This window comes from Sebastes fasciatus, chromosome 21 (genome assembly GCF_043250625.1).
Source record: "Sebastes fasciatus isolate fSebFas1 chromosome 21, fSebFas1.pri, whole genome shotgun sequence".
In the NCBI taxonomy this organism is placed as follows: domain Eukaryota; kingdom Metazoa; phylum Chordata; class Actinopteri; order Perciformes; family Sebastidae; genus Sebastes; species Sebastes fasciatus.
Window position 1 is genome coordinate 1,388,206 of NC_133815.1, and position 21,580 is coordinate 1,409,785.

General features: G+C 41.4%; 1 protein-coding gene across 5 annotated transcripts in view; it reads right to left on the bottom strand.

Annotated features, from left to right (window-relative positions):
- LOC141759841 (sodium channel protein type 2 subunit alpha-like) overlaps positions 1-21,580 on the bottom strand; it is a 187,898-nt gene that overhangs the window by 123,012 nt on the left and 43,306 nt on the right. For 3 of the 5 annotated variants that reach the window (XR_012592206.1, XM_074622275.1, XM_074622273.1), the window contains exons 3-7: positions 21,311-21,454; positions 18,922-19,040; positions 11,908-11,997; positions 11,278-11,406; positions 2,720-2,811 (exon numbers count right to left, since the gene is read on the bottom strand). Coding sequence is in view for 3 of the 5 variants with exons in the window: in XM_074622275.1 (XP_074478376.1) it covers positions 2,720-2,811; positions 11,278-11,406; positions 11,908-11,997; positions 18,922-19,040; positions 21,311-21,454 (574 nt within the window). In the remaining 2 variants the exon portion in view is untranslated. Of the gene's footprint in view, positions 1-2,719; positions 2,812-4,781; positions 4,874-11,277; positions 11,407-11,907; positions 11,998-18,921; positions 19,041-21,310; positions 21,455-21,580 lie in introns of those variants that run through there. The other 2 variants (XM_074622274.1, XM_074622276.1) reach the window with 2 other exon arrangements.

The following is a 21,580-nucleotide window of genomic DNA, read 5'->3' on the forward strand; positions in this document are numbered from 1 at the left end:
TGGTGAGGTTATGGAGTCAAACCAAAGGGCAGCCATCTTTATGCACCATAGAAATACATCACAATATAACCAGTTAATGAAATGAAAAAGAAAAGCCAATAGATAAATAAAACTCTGCTGTCAGGTGAAAATCTCTTTCATCCTGTTAATGTGTTACATTTCTTGGAAAGGTTTTCATCTGACAGCAGCTTTAGGTTTTTAGAAACATCATCATCACCAAACAGAACGAAGCAAAACAAACTCCCCGATAACATTCAGATCAAAACACACATGAACACATGAAGACGTGAACACGTTGGTAAGAACACCAGGAACGAAACACACTGAGAACACAAAGGGTGCAGACAAGTTGACTGTCCTCGGCCAATCGTACCAAATCAAAGAAACAACCAGTTTCTCTTTATACTTGTTTCATCACTTGAAAGCACTTTTTTCTTTTTAGTTGATTCATTAGAAACAGACTTTAAATAAATCGGCATTCAAAATCACCTAGAACTGAAGCGTCTGTAAGCTAATGAATGACTAGTGTGATTCTACTTGGTTATGGCTGCAGTTATGACATGTTGCTATACTGTGTTAAAGTTATAACATGTATTAGACATTGTTATAATGAGGCCATATGGCATGGAGATGTTTTAATCACATGTTTTAGACATGTTAATAACGCCGTCAGCGCTGCATGCTAACATGCACAGTGGAACCATACAGAGGCTAGCCAGCGACACTTTGGAAGAACCACATTTTGAATTAACAGAACTGAATCGCTCTCTTATAATAGGTCAACTTTAAGAAAATAGATATAAGATTGGGTTCCTGTTTACTACAATCAAACTTTTTGTCTTTATTAGGAACGAGCAATGATAATAATTTAGGCGACTTTAGCAGGGTCTCTGCAACATTTTTACTGTTGCTGTCACATTCAGGTTAAATAATTAATTAATTCTGAAAGCAGTGTTGGAGAAAGTATTCAGATCATTTACTATAGTAAAAGTATTAATACCACACTGTAAAAAATACTCTGTTAAAGTAAAAATCCTGTATTCAAAACGTTCCTTCAGTAAAAGTCAGTATAATCAATAAAATGAAGTTAAAGTACTATTATATATTCTATCATTAGATTATTTTCACTCATGCATTAGTGTAAAAGCAGTATTTTACTTTTGTTGTTGGTTGAGCTGGACCTCATTTTGATATATTAACTAATGATTATTATTATAATCAACATTATTACTAATACATCAACATTATTAACATTATTTCTAATAAGTTAACATTATTACTAATATATAAAAAATATTAACATTATTGCTAATACGTTAATATTGTTAACATTATTGGTTATACATTAACATTATTAACATTATTACTAATACGTCAACAATATTAACACTGTTACTAATACATTAACATTGTTAACACTGTTAACATTGTTACTCATACGTTAACATTATTAACATTATTACTAATACATCAACAATATTAACACTGTTACTAATACGTTAACATTGTTAACATTATTACTAATATGTTAACATTATTAACATTATTAATAATACATTAATATTTTTACTAATACATTAACATTATTGACATTACTAAATCTGGAACCACCAAATGTTTTTACAGGAAAAATGACTTTAACTTGATGTACTTGTTTAAACTGTTGGGTAATTTAATTTAGAACAAAACCTCATATTTTTTAAACTCTTTATACGTTTCATCTAGTTTTTAGTTTTATTTTTGTTACTTATTGACAGTAGTGGTTAAATAACAGTACTAATACCACACTGTAAAAATACTCTGTTACAGTAAAAGTCCTGCATTGAAAATGTTCCTTCGGTAACAGTATGTCAGTATAATCAATAAAATGTAGTTAAAGTATTAAAACTGTAAAATGCTGTAGTAGAGTTTCGCAAGTGTTTTTGCAAGTTTTTGCAATTTGTGGATAACCCTCTAGACACGACCGTGCAGGTAGCGTCCTTTGACCAAGATTGTTTGTTAGAGAAAGAAGTACCACTCTGTAACATATCTCTACATTCATGAGTGGACAGCGTGGTTTTGTAGTCCAACAAGAGTGACGACTCTTTTTTTAGAGAAACGAACCAGCTGAAGTCTGAATCTCCCACTTAAACCTTCATTCAGATCATGTTAATAATTCTAATTTATCAACTTCATGGTAATAAATCAGGGCATCCAGTATTTAAATCAAGTAATAAGTTGGAATTAATAAAGTATCATAACAGATACTCAGATTTGCTAAAATACCATGAAAGTCATGTTTTCTGACGCTGTTAAAACTTTGTTTTGTCAGTAATGTTTGCAGTAAAACAGCCCTAGATTTTCAGTTACGGCTGGCAGAACATTTTTCATCATTCAACTCAATTATAGTTAGCTTGAGTTTAAATTGAAGAGTGAGCTTTTTATTACGCATTAGAAGCAAATTTCACTCATGGCTCACTGTCAAGAGTTGTTGTGTGTAAAGTCGCTGTCTGCTAAGCCTCTGATGTCCACTCACAACCAATTAATGAGGAAGACTTCAGTGCTTCTCTCTGCATACCACCTATGTGTACTCGTATCAGAGTGTATGTCAAAAAGCAGTTTTGTTCAGGAGGTAGTATGCAGGATGAGATTTCAAACACTGATTTTAGTTCTTCCAGCAGGCCCCGGTTCCAGGGAGGGTGCGTTTTGATATTCACTCCCCTGCGTTTGGCTTCCTCACCTGGGATGACAGAGATGGTTTTGAGCGCTCGCAGCACCCTGAACGTCCTTAAGGCTGACACATTACCCAGGTCCACAAACTCAGTCACATATCTGCAACAAGCAGGGAGACAGAAGCACAAGAACAGACACACACAGAAGGGTATGACCACACTGAGCAACAACGAGCCGACACAGAGGGATAGAAAAATGAAGAGAGAGAGAGAGAGAGAGAGAGAGAGAGAGAGAGAGAGAGAGAGAGAGAGAGAGACACAGTAGAGACGGGCCAGGTTGGACAGGTTCAAGCCGGAGACATCGACTATTAAGAAGGGGAAGTCAGACGGTCAACGCTGCTCACATGATACAAACTGGAGACAATCTCAGACCTTCAGATTCGGATAAAGACTTTCAGTCTCTGCAACTTATTTCTTTAGTCCAGAAAATCTTTACATTTAAGAGTTGCAAATCAAATCAATGCATTTTTAGCATTTTTGTTTAAAAAACTATTAGTCAACTAATCAATTAATTGACTAATTGTTTTAGCTAAAGAGTGAGTGGTCACTAGATTGAATGGAGAAAAACTCCAAAGTCCAAAGTATTAACGATAACTAGAAAATTATATCAAACTTAATCCGCTTGTTTTTGCAAATCAAGCAGTTAGCGTGTTCACTGCTAACTTAAAAACACAAGTTAGAATCTATGGCCCCGACCACGGCTCTGAAATATCAGTAAGTTATAATCTATGGCCCCAACCATGGCTCTGAAATATCAGTAAGTTATAATCTATGGCCCCGACCACGGCTCTGAAATATCAGTAAGTTAGAATCTATGGCCCCGACCATGGCTCTGAAATATCAGTAAGTTAGAATCTATGGCCCCGACCACGGCTCTGAAATATCAGTAAGTTAGAATCTATGGCCCCGACCATGGCTCTGAAATATCAGTAAGTTAGAATCTATGGCCCCGACCATGGCTCTGAAATATCAGTAGAATCTATGGCCCTGACCATGGCTCTGAAATATCAGTAGAATCTATGGCCCCGACCGCGGCTCTGAAATATCAGTAGAATCTATGGCCCCGACCACGGCTCTGAAATATCAGTAAGTTATAATCTATGGCCCCGACCATGGCTCTGAAATATCAGTAGAATCTATGGCCCCGATCACGACTCTGAAATATCAATAAGTTAGAATCTATGGCCCCGACCATGGCTCTGATATATCAGTAGAACCTATGGCCCCGACCACGGCTCTGGAATATCAGTAGAATCTATGGCCCCGACCATGGCTCTGGAATATCAGTAGAATCTATGGCCCCGACCACGGCTCTGAAATATCAGTAGAACCTATGGCCCCGACCACGGCTCTGAAATATCAGTAGAACCTATGGCCTCGACCATGGCTCTGAAATATCAGTAGAACCTATGGCCTCGACCATGGCTCTGAAATATCAGTAGAACCTGTGGCCTCGACCACGGCTCTGAAATATCAGTAGAACCTATGGCCCTGACCATGGCTCTGGAATATCAGTAGAACCTGTGGCCTCGACCATGGCTCTGGAATATCAGTAGAATCTATGGCCCCGACCACGGCTCTGAAATATCAGTAGAACCTATGGCCCTGACCATGGCTCTGAAATATCAGTAGAACCTATGGCCCCGACCACGGCTCTGAAATATCAGTAGTATCTATGGCCCCGACCACGGCTCTGAAATATCAGTAGTATCTATGGCCCCGACCATGGCTCTGAAATATCAGTAAGTTAGAATCTATGGCCCCGACCACGGCTCAAGTCAGGATGTCCTCCTGATCCTAAATCAAACATCTCCAGTTGAGGATCGTGTGTTCAGCTTTCACATATCTGACTTTTCCTTCTTCACTGTGTCTTCAGTTCAGATCAGGTGATTACACCCGTGACCCCTGATTGGGCAGAGAGTGGGAAGTGGGCGGGGACTGACGCTGCAAGACACGGCAGACACGGGACGAACAAGAGAGGACGTTCACGATGACGTTACGATGACGAGTGTTTGGGGGTGGGAGGGGGGTTTCGTCCCTTGGCGCCCCCTGGTGGTGGTGAGGCCTTACCTGGGATGACTGAGATAGTTTTCAGGGCTCTCAGCACTCTAAAGGTTCTCAGCGCCTGCAGGTTCCCTACTTTGATAAACTCTGTTAACAGCCTGTAGGGGGCAGTGTGGTGGTTGTCAACATACAACGAAAGAAGAAAAACATAACAAAGTCTGAAAATACTGCGGTGATTTAAACAATACAACCCCGGTGAGTTAGAGCACCAACAGAGCACCATCAGGTTTAACACATCAACCAAGAGCTGGCAGCGAATCAGTGGGTGCTGTTGATCTGCTATAATACAACCAGGGAGTGGATTTTACAGATGTGGAAAGAAAAAATGAAAAAAGGTGTAAGACAATAAAAGATTAAATCAAATGTAAGGTTGTTCTTCACCGTGTTTTCCTAAGAAGAGCATTATCTGTAATGCTACGTTGGAAATTAACTCCTTAAGCTCGACTTTTTGCGTTGACGTCACGGTGATAGCTGGAGGCTAAACAAAGGAAAGACTGGAGGCTAACTAACACTAGCAGTGGGCTAAAGTTACACATCTAAAAGGTCCTCTTACTGTGTTCTTGGCTGCCAGAATCCAGATATCATACTAAACTATCTCCACTTAACGCTCCGCCAACAAAATACCTCATCATGGTTACTAACAGAAAAGGGGCTATAGAAGATATGCATGTTTTACTGTTTTGAAAACAAGAAGTCTTCAGCTTTTAGAATCCATAAACCAACCAAAATATGATGCAGTTTAGAGAAGTTCCATCATATTTACAATCCCAGTTGTAGTAAAGAGTATGACATGGTTGGTACCAATGGATACCTTAGATGTTCTAGTTTCATATGATACCAGAATCTTCACTCAAGCTTTAAAACTGAGCCCTCTACATCCTCCGAAAGATCGATTGTGTTAACGTGTTAAAGAAATTAGTGGCGTTAAAACGAATTTGTGTTCACGCGTTATTATCGCATTAACGTGACTGTTTGATGTACAATAGTGACATCAGATTGTGTTATTCAAGATAAACCGCGACATGTCATGGTGCTGTTGGACACCTTTATATGTTAATTGGATAAAAACAATACTGAAAAATCTGTTAAAGGGACTGTTTGTAACTTTCAGAAATGTCTTGTTACAGCGACACCTGTGTCCGTTAAGTCAACTAAAGTCAGCGTCCTGTTGCTGGCGCTTGTGCTCGCTCTACATAGACATGAACGAGCATCGCTCAACAATATCACTCTATATTTCAGCTGCTTGGCAGTAATGTTAGCTGACCAGACGAAGGTCTCTCCATGAATCAATGCTGATCCTAGTGTTGGCTTTTCCTGCTTCTACCCGGGGCTGAAGCAGGAAGAGAAACGTTATCGTCTCCCCCCGGCACCCGGTCAGAGACGATAACGTTTCTCTCTGCGGAGCCCCGTCACTTCACAAGACACGGGAAACCTCTGTTGGTCTGGAGGAGCTGCAGCAGTTATTTCTGCACAAACGTCCACTGTACATTCACTAGATATTCTCAGAGCTAAACTAACTCTTCTGCAGTGTGGAGTGAGCAGCATGCACGTGAGAGGTGGAGAGAGAAGGAGCGCGGTGTGTGAGTGAAGGCAACAGAGGAGCAGAGGAGCAGAGTACAGTAGAGACTCCGGTCCTGGAGACCAAAGCTACGTCAACACTGTTTAACAGACGGGCTTCACTAGATACAACCAAGAGGTTTTGGTGCTTCACTGGAGTTTGTGTTGGAGTCTGAGTCTGAACAGCGTAGGACACCGACCCGCAATGATTTATACGTGTAAGAAGTTACAAACAGTCCCTTAACATAACCCATAACAATACCAAACAGAAGGTGTATAAGGAGGTAAAATGCCGGGTTGTGACGGTGCCACTTCTCTCCCCTTTAGAGTTAATCAGACGAGGCCGTGAGAGCCGGAAGGGCGCCAGGCGACGACGGCCATTTCGGACCTCCCCCCCCCAGTTAGATTAGTCATCTGATCCCGAGCAGCTAACTGCCCTCCATTACGGCTCATATTTCACCGCCGTTGACTGGCAGCCTGATTGAATTACAGTGGTGGCGAGGGGGGAACAGGCCATTTAGATGCACCAGTACAACCAGTGACAGCACTGGAGAGGCACCTCATTCATACTGTATGTTCTCCATGTTTAAATGGGTCAACTGGCAACAAACCATTGTATTACTTGGTTTTAAATGAATGAACTGATGAATTATATTGTTTTTTTATTATTATTTTATTATATAAGTTGAAGCATTTTCACCTTCCTGCCTCAATTCACATTTCAAATGGCATCCAATCATTTCTTTGCACTGACTGTAGCTATGTAGGAGGAAGTATTCAGATCCTTTACTACAGTAAAACCACGCTGTAAAAATACTCTAAGTCCTGCATTGAAAATGTCGCTTCAGTAAAAGTATGTAAGAATTAAAAGTGTGACTGTTTATGTACTATCAAAGCCTATATTCTATCATTAATTATCATTACTTGCATTAATGTAAAAGCATGATTTTATTGTTGTAGTTGGTTGAGCTGATGCTCATTGAACTATTAACTAATGATTATTTTCATTATGGATTCATCTGCTGATTATTTTCTCCATTATTTGATTGATTGTTTGTAAAAAAATAATGAAAATATTGAGGAACATTCGACACAATGACCCAGAGCCCAAAGTGACACCTTCACTATGTTTCTTTAGTCCAAACCTCAACTTTACTACTAACGTCTCTTTGGCCCTCACTGCATTAGACTTATATACTATATACTTAGACTATAAACTGTGTTACCTTCATCACAATGATCACATGTTTTGCAGCTCCAGACAGATGTTTTTTGCCTAAAATGTGTCTTTTGATAGTAAAGGTTGCTGACCCCTGGTTTAATGTTATAAAAGTTAACAAAAATCGCAAAACAAATCATAATATTGAATCGCAATACTTAAAAATTGCAATACAAGTATGGTGATGGTATCGAATCAGGAGATAGGTGAATGATTTATTGATGATTTTATGATGCTAAGAAGATATAGAAGCTTTAATGCTGTGAAACTGTCGGGTGCTGCCGGTGCGGTGATGGCAGCCATTAACATGTCATTACACCGGCAATATGAGGAAGACTGGGGCGGGCCCAGTGTGTGTGGTTGGGTGAGGGGGGGGAGGGTAATGGACTCTGTCTCCATGGGAATCCTGACTCGGTGGGAGGGGAGGACAGCATCAATCAGACATTTAGTGTGTGTGTGTGTGTGTGTGTGTGTGTGTGTGTGTCAGTAGGGGTGTGTCCATTCACCGACCATCACTCTGGTTTTAATAAAGCCGGGGCACAGAGGGGGGTGATGTGTCAGGGGCGGACTGTGTGTGTCCAAACGTGCACTATCATGGTTTGTTTTAAGTGTGTGCGACCACACAGAGGTGACTTATGTGTCCCTGTCCTCCTAAAGATCCATCTGACCGCAGGACGGCCCTCGGTTCAAGGACACACACCCACTGACATTCTGTGTGTGTGTGTGGGTGGATCACTGAATGCAACGTAGACCTCCTTTCTGTTAGTCAACATGATGACTAGATGGATTTTGTTGGCGGAGCGCGAAGTGGAGGCAGAATAACTCTCTGAACACGTTAGCCAACGCTGGCTACCAGCGGGCTGTAAAGATAAATTGAGAGCTAATAAATCTGTGGATGTCTATAGTTAACTATCCATCAGTAAAGTCAGTTAAAAAGAGAGTCGTACAATATCGGAGAAGCGTTTCAGAGACGGAGAGAAAGGGTTGCTCCCGGCTGCGGTTAGCAGAAGTCTAAACGCCAACCATCCACTGCATCCACCTCCCTACGACCTCTCTGTAGGAATGTCACACTTCCAGGACTGGAAACATTACACGTTATCTAGACGGCAATTATGTTTCCTCCAAAACACATTTGGCGAAGCACATTAGTCGTATATATAAATGTATTCTGAAGGCAATGAAGCTGCTTAACTGGATGAAAGATAACGGTGTCTTTGTTATCCACATGGAGAAGACCTGCTGAGCGAATACATGTGAAGTCCATCAGCAGCTGATGTGACTGTTTTAATGGTGAATTTGTCCTTTAAGTGAAGCCATTTCTCCCTTAAGGGATTTGGCGGCAGGTCGTCGGGGTCGCGTTATGTAACTCGTCCTCGCCATCTGAGGGCACCTTCATCAAGACGCTGCAATTTAGAGGGAGGCCGCGGTGGAGGTGACACCGCTTCATTACAGCGCGCGCCCGGCCCCTGCAGCCGAGCCTCGGGTCAACTATTGATCCGATCGGTTCATTGAGATCGTTTATCTTCCCGCCGGCGTCCCTCGCATGCACGCCTCCCCCGCTCCCCAGCTCTCTGATTGATCGCCACCTGATCGCTAACCAAACCAAACCACAGCGATTTTCCATCAGTCAGTCAATTACTGAAGTGGACAGGTCACGCTCTTTCTTTCTTTCTGAAGCATGATGACAGGCTGCCGCTCGCACGGCGTCGACGGCGCTCAGAGGAAGCAGAGTGCAATATTATGTTCTGAAATAATGGAAGTAAAAGTATAAGTACCACCGCAGACCAGAAACATGACTCACATCACAGCGCAGACTTACTTCTAACGGCCCAGCCTCATTAAGTTTATTACTGATATATGATGCTGAGGCCTGAAGTTAGTTATTTCGTGGACTGACAGCACAATGAGGCAACTTCTGTACTTTCTCCTTACTTTGCAAATGTGTCCGAATTGAACAAACACACACTTGAGCGTATAGCTGGACAAATTGGATGTTTTCAAGTTTACCTCAGCAGCAGAGACGGGCTTCTATTAGTCTTTATTTTTAATTCCACAGCCCCTAATCCCATCAGGACAAACACGTTCGTGTCACGCTCGCCGCTTCCACTGATTCATTCCACTCAGTTCTGCTTTGCAGCTTTTTTTTCCTGCACAGATGTTTCACATTAAAAGCCTCCCAGCAGCTGAACTTGCATAATCACTCCCTTTTTTTGAAGTGTTGGTTTTACTGTAGAGTGACACCACATAAACTAAGGTAAGCTAGAACGCGTTGGAATTAGACCAGATGCATTTCGTACCGATTCATATTCATGCGTCATCTATTAATCTGCAACATTTTCTACTTATGTTACTGCCCTCCAAACGCCTCTTTAGTTCCTTCAATCAAAGTTGATTTATTTATCATGTAACACCAGACTTCCGCTCAGGAGACCATTATTTAACCCAAACCACGATCTTTTCTTAAACCTAACTAAGTAGTTTTGTTGCCTAAACCTAACCAAGTCGATCTTTTCTTAAACTTAACTAAGTAATTTTATTGCCTAAACCTAACCAAGTGGATCTTTTCCTAAACCTAACTAAGTAGTTTTGTTGCTCTAACCTAACCAAGTCGATCTTTTCTTAAACGTAACTAAGTAATTTTATTGCCTAAACCTAACTAAGTATTTTTGTTGCTTAAACCGAAATAAGTAGTTTTGTTGCCTAAACCTAACCAAGTCGATCTTTTCGTAAACTTAACTAAGTAATTTTATTGCCTAAACCTAACCAAGTGGATCTTTTCCTAAACCTAACTAAGTAGTTTTGTTGCTCTAACCTAACCAAGTCGATCTTTTCTTAAACGTAACTAAGTAATTTTATTGCCTAAACCTAACTAAGTAGTTTTGTTGCCTAAACATGACCAAGTCGATCTTTTCTTAAACCTAACTAAGTATTTTTGTTGCTTAAACCGAAATAAGTAATTTTGTTGCCTAAACCTAACCAAGTCGATCTTTTCGTAAACTTAACTAAGTATTTTTGTTGCCTAAACCTAACCAAGTAGTTTCTTTGTCTAAACCTAACCAAGTCGATCTTTTCTTAAACCTAACTACGTAATTTTATTGCCTAAACCTAACTAAGTAGTTTTGTTGCTTAAACCTAAATAAGTTTTGTTGCCTAAACCTAACCAAGTCGATCTTTTCTTAAACCTAAGTCGTTTTGTTGCCTAAAGCTAACCAAGTCGATCTTTTCTTAAACCTAACTAAGTAGTTTTGTTGCCTAAAGCTAACCAAGTCGATCTTTTCTTAAACCTAACTAAGTAGTTTTGTTGCCTAAAGCTAACCAAGTCGATCTTTTCTTAAACCTAACTAAGTCGTTTTGTTGCCTAAAGCTAACCAAGTCGATCTTTTCTTAAACCTAACTAAGTAGTTTTGTTGCCTAAAGCTAACCAAGTCGATCTTTTCTTAAACCTAACTAAGTAGTTTTGTGGCGTTAAAACAAATTGAACGCGTTATTATCGTGTTAACGTTGACAGCCCTTTTAGAAACACATCTTGTAAAGACGTTCTCATCTTTAATCGCAGCACAAGCCGTTGAGGAAAACGCACTGTATTCAATGTGAATACGGCAGTGAGCTCTACAAACAGGTCTCATTGAAGTGAATGAGAAGCTCACACCCGGCGATGCAGGTGTATTGTCAGAGGTGTGTGCGGTTACAGGCGGTGGGTGCAGTATGACGTTGCGTTTGACTCACGCCATGGCGATGACGCTGAAGTCGAGCCAGTTCCAGGGGTCCCTCAGGAAGGTGAAGGGTCCCCAACAGAAACCCCTCGCCAAGATCTTGATGAGGGACTCGAAGGTGTAGATACCTGTGAAGGTGTACCTGAAGGAGGGAGGGATGAAAAGGAAGGAAGAGAGGAAGGAAGGAGTAATGGGAGAATAGCAAGATGGGAGAAAGGAAGAGAGAGAGGCAGGATGAATATTCATTAAATCAGCAGAGCCTCGACTCTCCGCCGAACCTCCTTCACTTATTTATTTTGTCCCCAGGAACAAGTTTGACCCGACAGGGCGTCAACTCAACCGTACAAAGACAGGCAGACAGGAGAGAGAGAGAGAGAGACAGTCACGTCAGCAGCAGCATGAAGCCAGAGCTGAAATATAAAAGCTCAGTTCATCCAAAGTAACAAGAAATACTTTATGTTTTAACGGGTCAAGTTTGGAAACGCTTCATTTTACAGGTCCGCAGATTTCATGGTAATTAGGTGATGATAAGCAAATAACCTGTTTGAAATTACTGCCAAATTACCCCGATATTTACCTTAAAATATATCAAAAATGACTTTATTATAAACATGATTTACAGACAGCTCCCAGGTGTACTTACTCCAGGTATTTGGCCCAGTACGCCGGCTCCGACATGGCCATGAAGCAGCAGTTGGTCAGGATGGTGCACATGATGAACAGGCTGAATAACGTGAGCAGGTTAAGGAAGAAGACGTTTTCACGATCACATACAGGTAGGAAACAGATAATACATGATCTGTGTGTCAGGATTTGATTATCTGACCGTTAACGACAGGACGTCAGCGAGTCACACGGGTGTCAGGTCGCGTTACACTGCAGACATTAAACCGCGTTAGCAAGAAAACCACACAGAACAAATGAGATGAATGTTGATGCAACAGGTGCAGCAGCGTCTCACAACACTGACATGGAATAATTCATCCGTCCCTGAATTCTATATTTACCATTATTGTTTATAATGATTAATAAATAACAATAAAATGGTCCGCCGTCTCATCGGCCACCCCGTTATCCTCAACTACGATTGGCTATCTGCCCGGTATTTTATACTCTGACTGGATTTTTGAACGTGCGCTGTCTCGCCAACTTTTGGAAGTGCAATTTATTTTTGATGACTTAGAAGTAAGATTGGATTATACCTGTTTTATGCACATATTTGTACATATTTCTTCTTCTTATTATTATTATTTAATTAATATTAATGTAATTTAATTACTTAATATTAATATTATGTATTACTCTACATATATTGTGTTATATATTGGAGCATTATGTATATAATTTACATTTCTCATAAATATAATAATATAAAACAACATAAGAAAAGACATATTGTTATTTAATTCTAATCGATCCCACTTCTCAACATTTTTTTATTTACTTATTTACACTGTGGTTAAATATTTTACGTGTTTGATGCACTTATTTATACATATTTCTTATATTTCTCATTTCTTCTTCTTCTTCTTCTTCTTATTTAATATTTGTATTTAATTATTGTTTATTTAATTATTATTAATTACATTGAATTACATATACGTATTGTGTTATATATTGTAGCATTATGTACATAATTTACATTTGACATTCTCCTTTATTTCTATTTTTCTTAGATTTCTTTGTGCTTATATATACACATAAGAGCAGCTTTAACATCCCAATTTCCAAAGTATTTCACATAAAAGAGACAAATAACAGACGGCAAAAAGTTTAAAACAACAAAGGAAGAAAGACATTCGTATTAACACTATTCTATATTTAACACTCAATAGATCCCACTTCTCAGTATTTTGTATTTACTTATTTACACCGTGGTTATATATTGTTCGTGATTGATGCACATTTTTGTACATCTTTCTTACATGTCTCATTTCTCTTTTATAGCAATAAGAATAATATTTAATTAGTGATTTAATTAGTATTTGATTAATTATTATTAATTACATTTAATTAATTGATAATATTTATTCTTCTACATATATTGTGTTATATATTGCAGCATTATGTAGATAATTTATATTTTACACACTTCTTTATTTCTATTTTTCTTCTATTTCTTCTTGATTTCCCCGATAAGTATTTCTGATTCTGATATTACAAATTTCACATTAAAAGAGACAAATAGCAGACTTAAATCAAACATCATCAAATTAAAAAGAATTAGCAGTGTTGATTAGTAACAGGACGAGAAGCCGACATTCAAACACTCCTTAATACGTTTTTTTTTTTTAAATCTTCCATCTGGTCTAAAATGCCTCTGTAGCTCTGAGTGTGAAGACTTTAAATAAACAGTGTAGAAAAGCTCTCCTGTGACCTGAGATCTGACGGGTATCAGGTGGGTGGAGTTTAGCAGAGAGAGGACAATAAGTACCAGAAGGAGAATTAGTCAATTTGGTGTACTTTTCTGTGATTTAGGGCTCTTAGTCGCTGCGGAGAAGAGCACCGAGTCAAATGTGATGTTGTCGGTCGAGGAGCTTTTATGGCTCGTTCCCTCGCTGCGAGTCTCTCTGCAGAGTGTCGGCTAAACACCTGAAATGTTAATGTAGAAACGTCTGTGAGAGTGTGTACCAACAACATGCACAAGTGATTCCACACGTGCTGTTTTCCTTTCTTTCCCTTTAGAGCTAAATAAAGACGAAGTGAACTGAAAGGCTGCACCGAGTTAGCATGTGTGCTTCTTCGCCGCTCCCCTCCGACGCCTGCCACATTCAATACAGCTAATTAATATGCCATTAACGGCACCGGTGGGAGAAAGGGCCCACTCTTGTCTAATCATCATATAACGGGGAGCAGTAACTTTTCCAAACTGTCAGAAGGCAGCGACACACGTTAAATATCACCTTCACCTGCCATGTTCGGCGCCGCTACGTGCGATGAGGTGGGAGAGACCTCGCTCAGCTGTCAATCACAGCTATAAATGAATCATAATTATTGTAATTTGGCAGAAGGAACATACTCCCCGAGTGAACGCGGCCCAAACTCCAGCTGAAAGTTGTTTGAGCTGCAGGGTAATTGTTGATTGAGTGCCGGCTGTAATGATGTTGCTGTGGCGCGGTGGCAGGCGGTGAGATAATACGGTTACCGATTGACAAACAACGCAAATGTCCCCCCACCGCCGTCGCCGCAGAGCCAGGAGCTAATTATGCCGTAATGATAGCCCTGCTGTTATGGACCTCCCAGGCCACCGTACCGGTAATGTCATTATACCTCCCACATCTCTCTCTCTCTCTCTCTCTCTCTCTCTCTCTCTCACACTCTCTCTCTCTCTCTCACTCTCTCTCTCTCTCTCTCTCTCTCTCTCACTCTCTCTCTCTCTGTCTCTCTCTCTCTTAGCTTTTTACTTCCTCCCTCTTTCCACATTTCTGTGTCTCCATCATTCTTCTCTTGAGTTTGTACCTGAAGCTCAAGACTGGAACAATCCAGAATCAAAGCTATCCCTCTAACCAGCGCTGGTCTAGCAGCTCCACAGACGGCTTTTATTTTGAAAGAACAGCAAGGAGGAAATGTGTCTGGACCGCAAACCCAGAGAAGAAGGAACCGGGGATCAACTCCGGGTCTGAAGTGAAGCCAATGCTGAAGAGCCTTCAACCTTCATCCTGTCTACCAGCCAGCAGGGGGCGACTCCTCTGGTTCTATAGAAGTCTATGAGAGTCTCCTGATTTATTACCTCAGTAAACATTGTAAACATGAGTTGACAACATGGAGATGGACAATAACCAACATGGCTAACCTTATCACAATGTCCCTGGTTTGAGTCTAAATGCCCTGAAGCCCCCTATAAAAGACTAAACGGGTCTATTGTGGGTCTCAGAGGGTTAAAAAAATGTGATGGTTTTCAAACAAGAAATGACTGTTTGTTTTTTTGACTGTTTGTTTTTTTGACTGTTTGTTTTTTTGACTGTTTGTTTTTTTGACTGTTTGTTTTTTTGACTGTTTGTTTTTTGACTGTTTGTTTTTTTGACTGTTTGTTTTTTTGACTGTTTGTTTTTTTGACTGTTTGTTTTTTGACTGTTTGTTTTTTGACTGTTTGTTTTTTTGACTGTTTGTTTTTTTGACTGTTTGTTTTTTTGACTGTTTGTTTTTTTGACTGTTTGTTTTTTTGACTCTTTGGTTTTTTGACTGTTTGTTTTTTGACTGTTTGGTTTTGTTATTGGTTAAATGTTTCCTTTATTAATAACGACGAGCCAGTCACCGATCATATTCATAATGTGCCGTCTGGGACCTTTAGCTATGCCCCAATACACTCCTGAACACAACACATAAATAATACCAATACCTGAACATAATGCTGATTCAGTGCTGACACAGCAGTAATAACAATAACATAATATATATATAAGTAAATTAGAATGACTGTCCAGGGTTATTATTGTCATTATACAGTATAAGTAGGTTATTGTTGTCGCCGGCACCAAGCAACCTTCACTTGTTGTCTTTGTGTTTTGCTTCTGATAAATCAATGTACAGATTTAAAGACTCAGAGGTGAATAAAGTACTCTGCTCTTTTACTTCAGTAAAGTACTAATACCCCAGTGTAGAAATACTCTGTTAAAAATAAAAGTCCTGCATTCATTCCTATCAGCATCAAAATAAACTTAAAATAGCAAAAGTACTCATTATGCAGAATAATCTATATTATAATATTGTATTATAATTATTGATGCATTAATGTGTTCATCACTTTAATGTTGCAGTTGGAGCTCATTTTAGTTGCTTTATATTCTGCTGAGCAGATCGTATATAAGCTGTTGATGGCGATGGCCAAACGCCAAGATAGCAACGACCAAAATACCAAACCCATTCCTTCAAAACTGTCCACAAGCCAATGGCTGACGTCACGGTCTATGTGGGGAGAGTAATAATATTACAACAACAACTGGTTACTTCCCAACACTGGTCATTTTAATGGTCATTATTCAGAGACTGGTGACTATTGACTTCTTCTAAAGGACTTCTGGACTTGAAACTTTGAGTCGAGACTTGAACTAACATCGTTTACATGATGCATCCTTTCATTACATTAACTGAGTCGACTCCTCTTGACCGACTTTGACTTCCAAACAGCTGTGACTAGAAAACATCACATCACTACCATGACCTGGTGCTAACGCCGTTTTACACAACGTTCCCTCAAACACACCAGCTCAGCTCCAACCTCAGCAGCATGAAGTCAACCCGGCGAGACACAGCTGGCGGCCGCGGTGCAGTCTAATGGATTAACGTGCTCCCTGAGCAAAGCCTCATGGGACACAAAGTCAAATGTGTGTCCTCCAGAGCAAAGGCCCCATGGGTAATGTAGTCAAACTGTGTTTTCTGTCAGAAACGACAGGTGGTGTTAGAACTGATCACCTGAGAGAGAAGAAGTGTTTGCATGTGTGTGTGTTCACCTCACACACAGCTTGTCATTGCGGCGCCAGCGTGGTCGGGCATGAATCCAGAACACACTTGATCTCTCGCACACACACTTAGAAACTAAAACTCCACTTGTACTCTCACAGCGACTCCCTCCCTCCAACACACACTTGTTCTACTTTTGTTTTGTCTCTTATTATAACACACACACACTCGAACATCAGCAGCGCCACACCTCCATCACCGACCTCTTCACCCACTTATCCCCCGTGACAACAGCAGCGTGTCCGCCGGCTCGACATCTCTCAACACCAGCAGCCGCCTCCCACGGTAAAAATAGACAAGTGTGAGGTGAGGGAGGGGAGGGACGGGGTTGTTGAGTTTTGGGTGTGAGGTAATATCTGTCATGTTGGCTTGGCGTCTGGAGCCAGAAGAAGACGCCGGCGTGGCGTTGGGACGGGGCGACTGGCCAAAATCCAACAGCTGGAGCCTTTTCTAAAACATCTGGAATCTAATGAAGTTAATTGGAACATGGTGATCTTCTGACGCAATTTTGTAGAACATTTCACAACAAGTCCAACGTCAATTTCCGCTCCAGTATTTTCAAAATAAAACTGCCATCTTCACAGGAAACAACTAGGTTAGGTTTAGGCAACAAAACCACTTAGTTAGGTTTAGGAAAAGATCGTGGTTTGGTAACTTAAGTATAGAAGTTTACAGTTTTGAAGCCTTGAGTTTGGCATTTAGGCCGTCGCCATCTCGGTTTTGGGTTTTTGTTTTTTGTCCGTCGCCGTCTTGGTTTTTTGGAACCAGAAGTGACTCTAGAGGGTGGAGCCAAGTACAACCGAACGCTGAATAAGACATTTTTAGGCGACCAAAAATGTTATAATTAACTTTGATGAAGTGAAAACACACTGTGAAAGGGTTAAAGTTCTAAGACGAAAACACCGACAACTCCCAGACCGGACAACGCCGTGGTAGCGACCTGTCAATCAGCAGGTAGCCCCGCCCTAAAGCATCCCCTGCTTTATGGTCTATCTGACTCTAAATGGGACCATAAGTTACTAAATGAACATCATGCTGTATTGAAGAAGACTTGAAACTAGTGATTGAGATCATAAACTCATGTTTACAATGTTTACTGAGGGAATAAATCAAGAGAGAAGTAGGCTCATTTTCTCAGAGACTTCTATACAACCAGAGGAGTCGCCCCCTGCTGGCTGCTAGAGAGAATGAAGGTTTAAGGCTCTTCAGCATCGGATTCACTTTTCAGACCTGTATAGCCGCCTGATATTATGTTGTGTAACATGCCATGACATGGTACACCCAGAAGGAAGTTTCAAGAAATGAATGGATTAAGTCACAAAATGATGCAAACTTTGAGATCATTAAAGCCTTTCAATCCAGATCACAGCGGGACGTCATCGTATCTCTACAGGTGTGTAAAACAACACAACCACCAGACCTGATCTGATATGTTTAGGCTGAGAGTGGCAGTATAGGTCAAAGTTCAGAGGTCAGCCTGTTGCAGACCCCGAGATGTGTGTGTGTGTGTGTGTGTGTGTGTGTGTGTGTGTGTGTCTGTGTGAGCAGGGACTACCTTGATGGGAAATATTTACTGGTCATGTTTATAGCTCAGCCAGCAGACAGCTCAAGATGATATCTGGTTTAAGAAATACGACCGACAGGATGAGACAAACACACACACATACACACACACACATACACACACACACACACACACACACACACACACACACACCTAGACAGTCAGTTGATTGGTAAATACACCTTCATTCCTTTACGTGGGCCTGGACACCATCCAGCTGTAGGAGCCGCTGTAAACTCGCCTCAGACAGGATTCAGGATATATAATCTGTATATATATATATATGTATATATATATATATATATATATGTATATATATATATATACATATATATATATAATAAAGTTTTAAACATATCTGCAGGCCTGCTGATGTCATAAAGTATAAACAACATGAAGCAGCGAGGCTTCGGACGCCTGCAGTGATGGAGCGTCCAGCCTGCATCTCTTAGTTTCTGTGTTGACCCACGCTGCCGTCAGGGTGGCCCGGCTGCTCACACACTGAACCCCTCCAGGCTGCAGGGATGCTGCTCTCTATCTGACCTCTGACCTCTGACCTCCCTGCAGCCAGCCGCAGATCATAGCACCGCTAAGACGTCATGCACGAGTACATACAGTAGTGTGTAAGGATATGAGTGGACCAGGATCCTGATGGCGATTCTGCGGATCGGGTGGAACGGGCTGAAGATGTAGAGAGCTGATGTGGCACTGAAACGGAAGATGGCCTTCCCTTTGTTCAGGACTATGAAGGTCTGCAAGAGAGACAGAAAAACACAGTTATCATTATAGAGACTCAATGAAACTGACCATGTTTACACCAACGGAGACAGCAGAGGTGTTTGGGTTGAATTAATTAGGGGAAAGGCTTGGGGGTGGGAATAACCATTTCTGTCTAACCCCCAAAGTAGAGGAAACAGCATTTCAGATCGAATCTACGGCCGGATTAGCATCTCAGTTTAACGCTCACCACACCAGACACCAACACACCAACACACCAGACACCAACACACCAACTCTGACCCTTTAAAGCCCAGAGACAGCTCAGCTAAAGTGTAACAGAACATGAACACCGGCTCAGAGGTGCTGCCAAGTGTTTTGTTTGTTCCTGCAGACCAACCAACACACACATGTTGGATGTGATGTGTGTGTGTTCACCCTGGATGCCTGGTTAAAACCCAGAGGAAACACACCTGAGCTAAAGAGAGACAGAGAGAGAGGCAACAAGAGGAAGAGAGGTGGAAAGAAAACGGATAGTCCCTCAAGAGAACCGTCACCAGAGAGAAGAACAGAGATGCAGAGACGAAGGGCGTTTTCAAACCTTTAGTTTATTTAGTTATTTACTGAGAGTGAACACATGAAGAAGAACCGGTGTGTTGCCACAGGTATTTATTTTAACATCTAATCTCTCCTTCAACCAAACCACCCCAGAATCAGTTTGTGACCAGACTGAGAGCACTTCCTCTAAAGGGTCTCAGAGCGGTCGTACGATCGCTGTGTTCGGATCCAGCCCTTCAGCACTTCGTGAAATACACACGAAATTTCATGTATTGATTTGTCACGTAACTTCCAAACTTAAGTTACAGCCCTTACGGTGTTATTTAAACCCAAACCGCGATCTTTCCCTAAACCTAACTAAGTTTTATTTAAAAAAAGACACTCCTGTTTTCCTTACCTCAACCTGTTTCTGGCGCTGCACGGCGTCTATAAGCTCTACTGTTTCCACCTGGACGGCAATACAGCTACACCTAATGTCGTTTCCCGGCAGAAGAGAGCTGCTCGCGACCATAGATATACACTCACCGGCCACTTTATTAGGCACACCTGTTCAATTGCTTGTTAACACAAATAGCTAATCAGCCAATCACATGGCAGCAACTCAATGCATTACGTCATCTAGACGTGGTGAAGACGACTTGCTGAAGTTCAAACCGAGCATCAGAATGGGGAAGAAAGGGGATTTAAGTGACTTTGAACGTGGCATGGTTGTTGGTGCCAGACGGGCTGGTCTGAGTATTAAACTGCTGATCTACTGGGATTTTCACGCACAACCATCTCTAGGGTTTACAGAGAATGGTCCCAACAAGAGAACATATCCAGTGAGCGGGGGTTGTGTGGACGGAAATGCCTTGTTGATGTCAGAGGTCAGAGGTCAGAGGAGAATGGGCAGAGTGGTTGGAGATGATAGAAAGGCAACAGTAACTCAAATAACCACTCGTTACAACCAAGGTATGCAGAATACCATCTCTGAACGCACAACACGTCCAACCTTGAAGCAGATGAAGACCACCCGGTACTAGCAAGGTGTACCTAATAAAGTGGCCGGTGAGTGTGTATACATTCACGACCGACACAACACGGTTTGAGCTGCTGCGCTCGCCACACATCACCACATGTAGCGCCCAAGTTGGGCTTTGCTGGACGCAGAGAAAAGCCGTCGTGCCGCAGAGCAAACCGTTAGAAATAACATGTTTCAGAGCTCCATGGTGGCGTTGTCGCATTGTGTCTGAAGGACCTTCAGTTTGTGAGAGACGGAGAGAGAAATGGAGAGAACTAAGAGAAAGAAATACTCAAACAGAGCAAAAAATAAATGAATCAACAAAAAACTGATGAATATATTAGCCTGGTTTATACCAGGAGTTCTAATTATTCAGTTTCCTTTCCTGAGAATTAAAAGTAAAATTAAAAGTAGGCCTGTTTCATATAAAGATGCCTTTGCAGTGTACGTATTATTTTGATATTTTCATCCTTTAAAAGTCACCAGAATGCAGGAAATAAAGTCTCTGAAACTCTGATTGTGCTGGAGGGGGTGAGAGTTTAAAAGAGGAGGACAGAGACATACTGTGGACGAGGGGACAGACTCTCTGGATCACCTTCCCTCTGGTCTTCAGTGAAGTAGGCTACCGACCAGACCATTTATCTTTCAGGGGTTCTCCAGCAGGAGAGACGGGGTGTTTCCAAACACCTTCACCCACAAACACACACAGAAACACACGGAGACGGACGCTCTCTGTAGGTCACCTACCCTCCTGCCTCTGAAGTAGTACTGGTCGATGTCCTCCAGGGGAACGCCCACCAGAGGAGACGGGATGTCGGCGAAGATGCGCGGCAGCTGTTTTCCTGCCTCCAGGTCGGCCCGGGCCCGGGGGAGCACCACGTCACCCAGGTCCTGACACACACACACGCACGCACGCACGCACGCACGCACACACACACACACACACACACACACACACACACACACACACACACACATTACTGTAAAGCTAATGGCTTCAGGAGGGAAGGAATATTT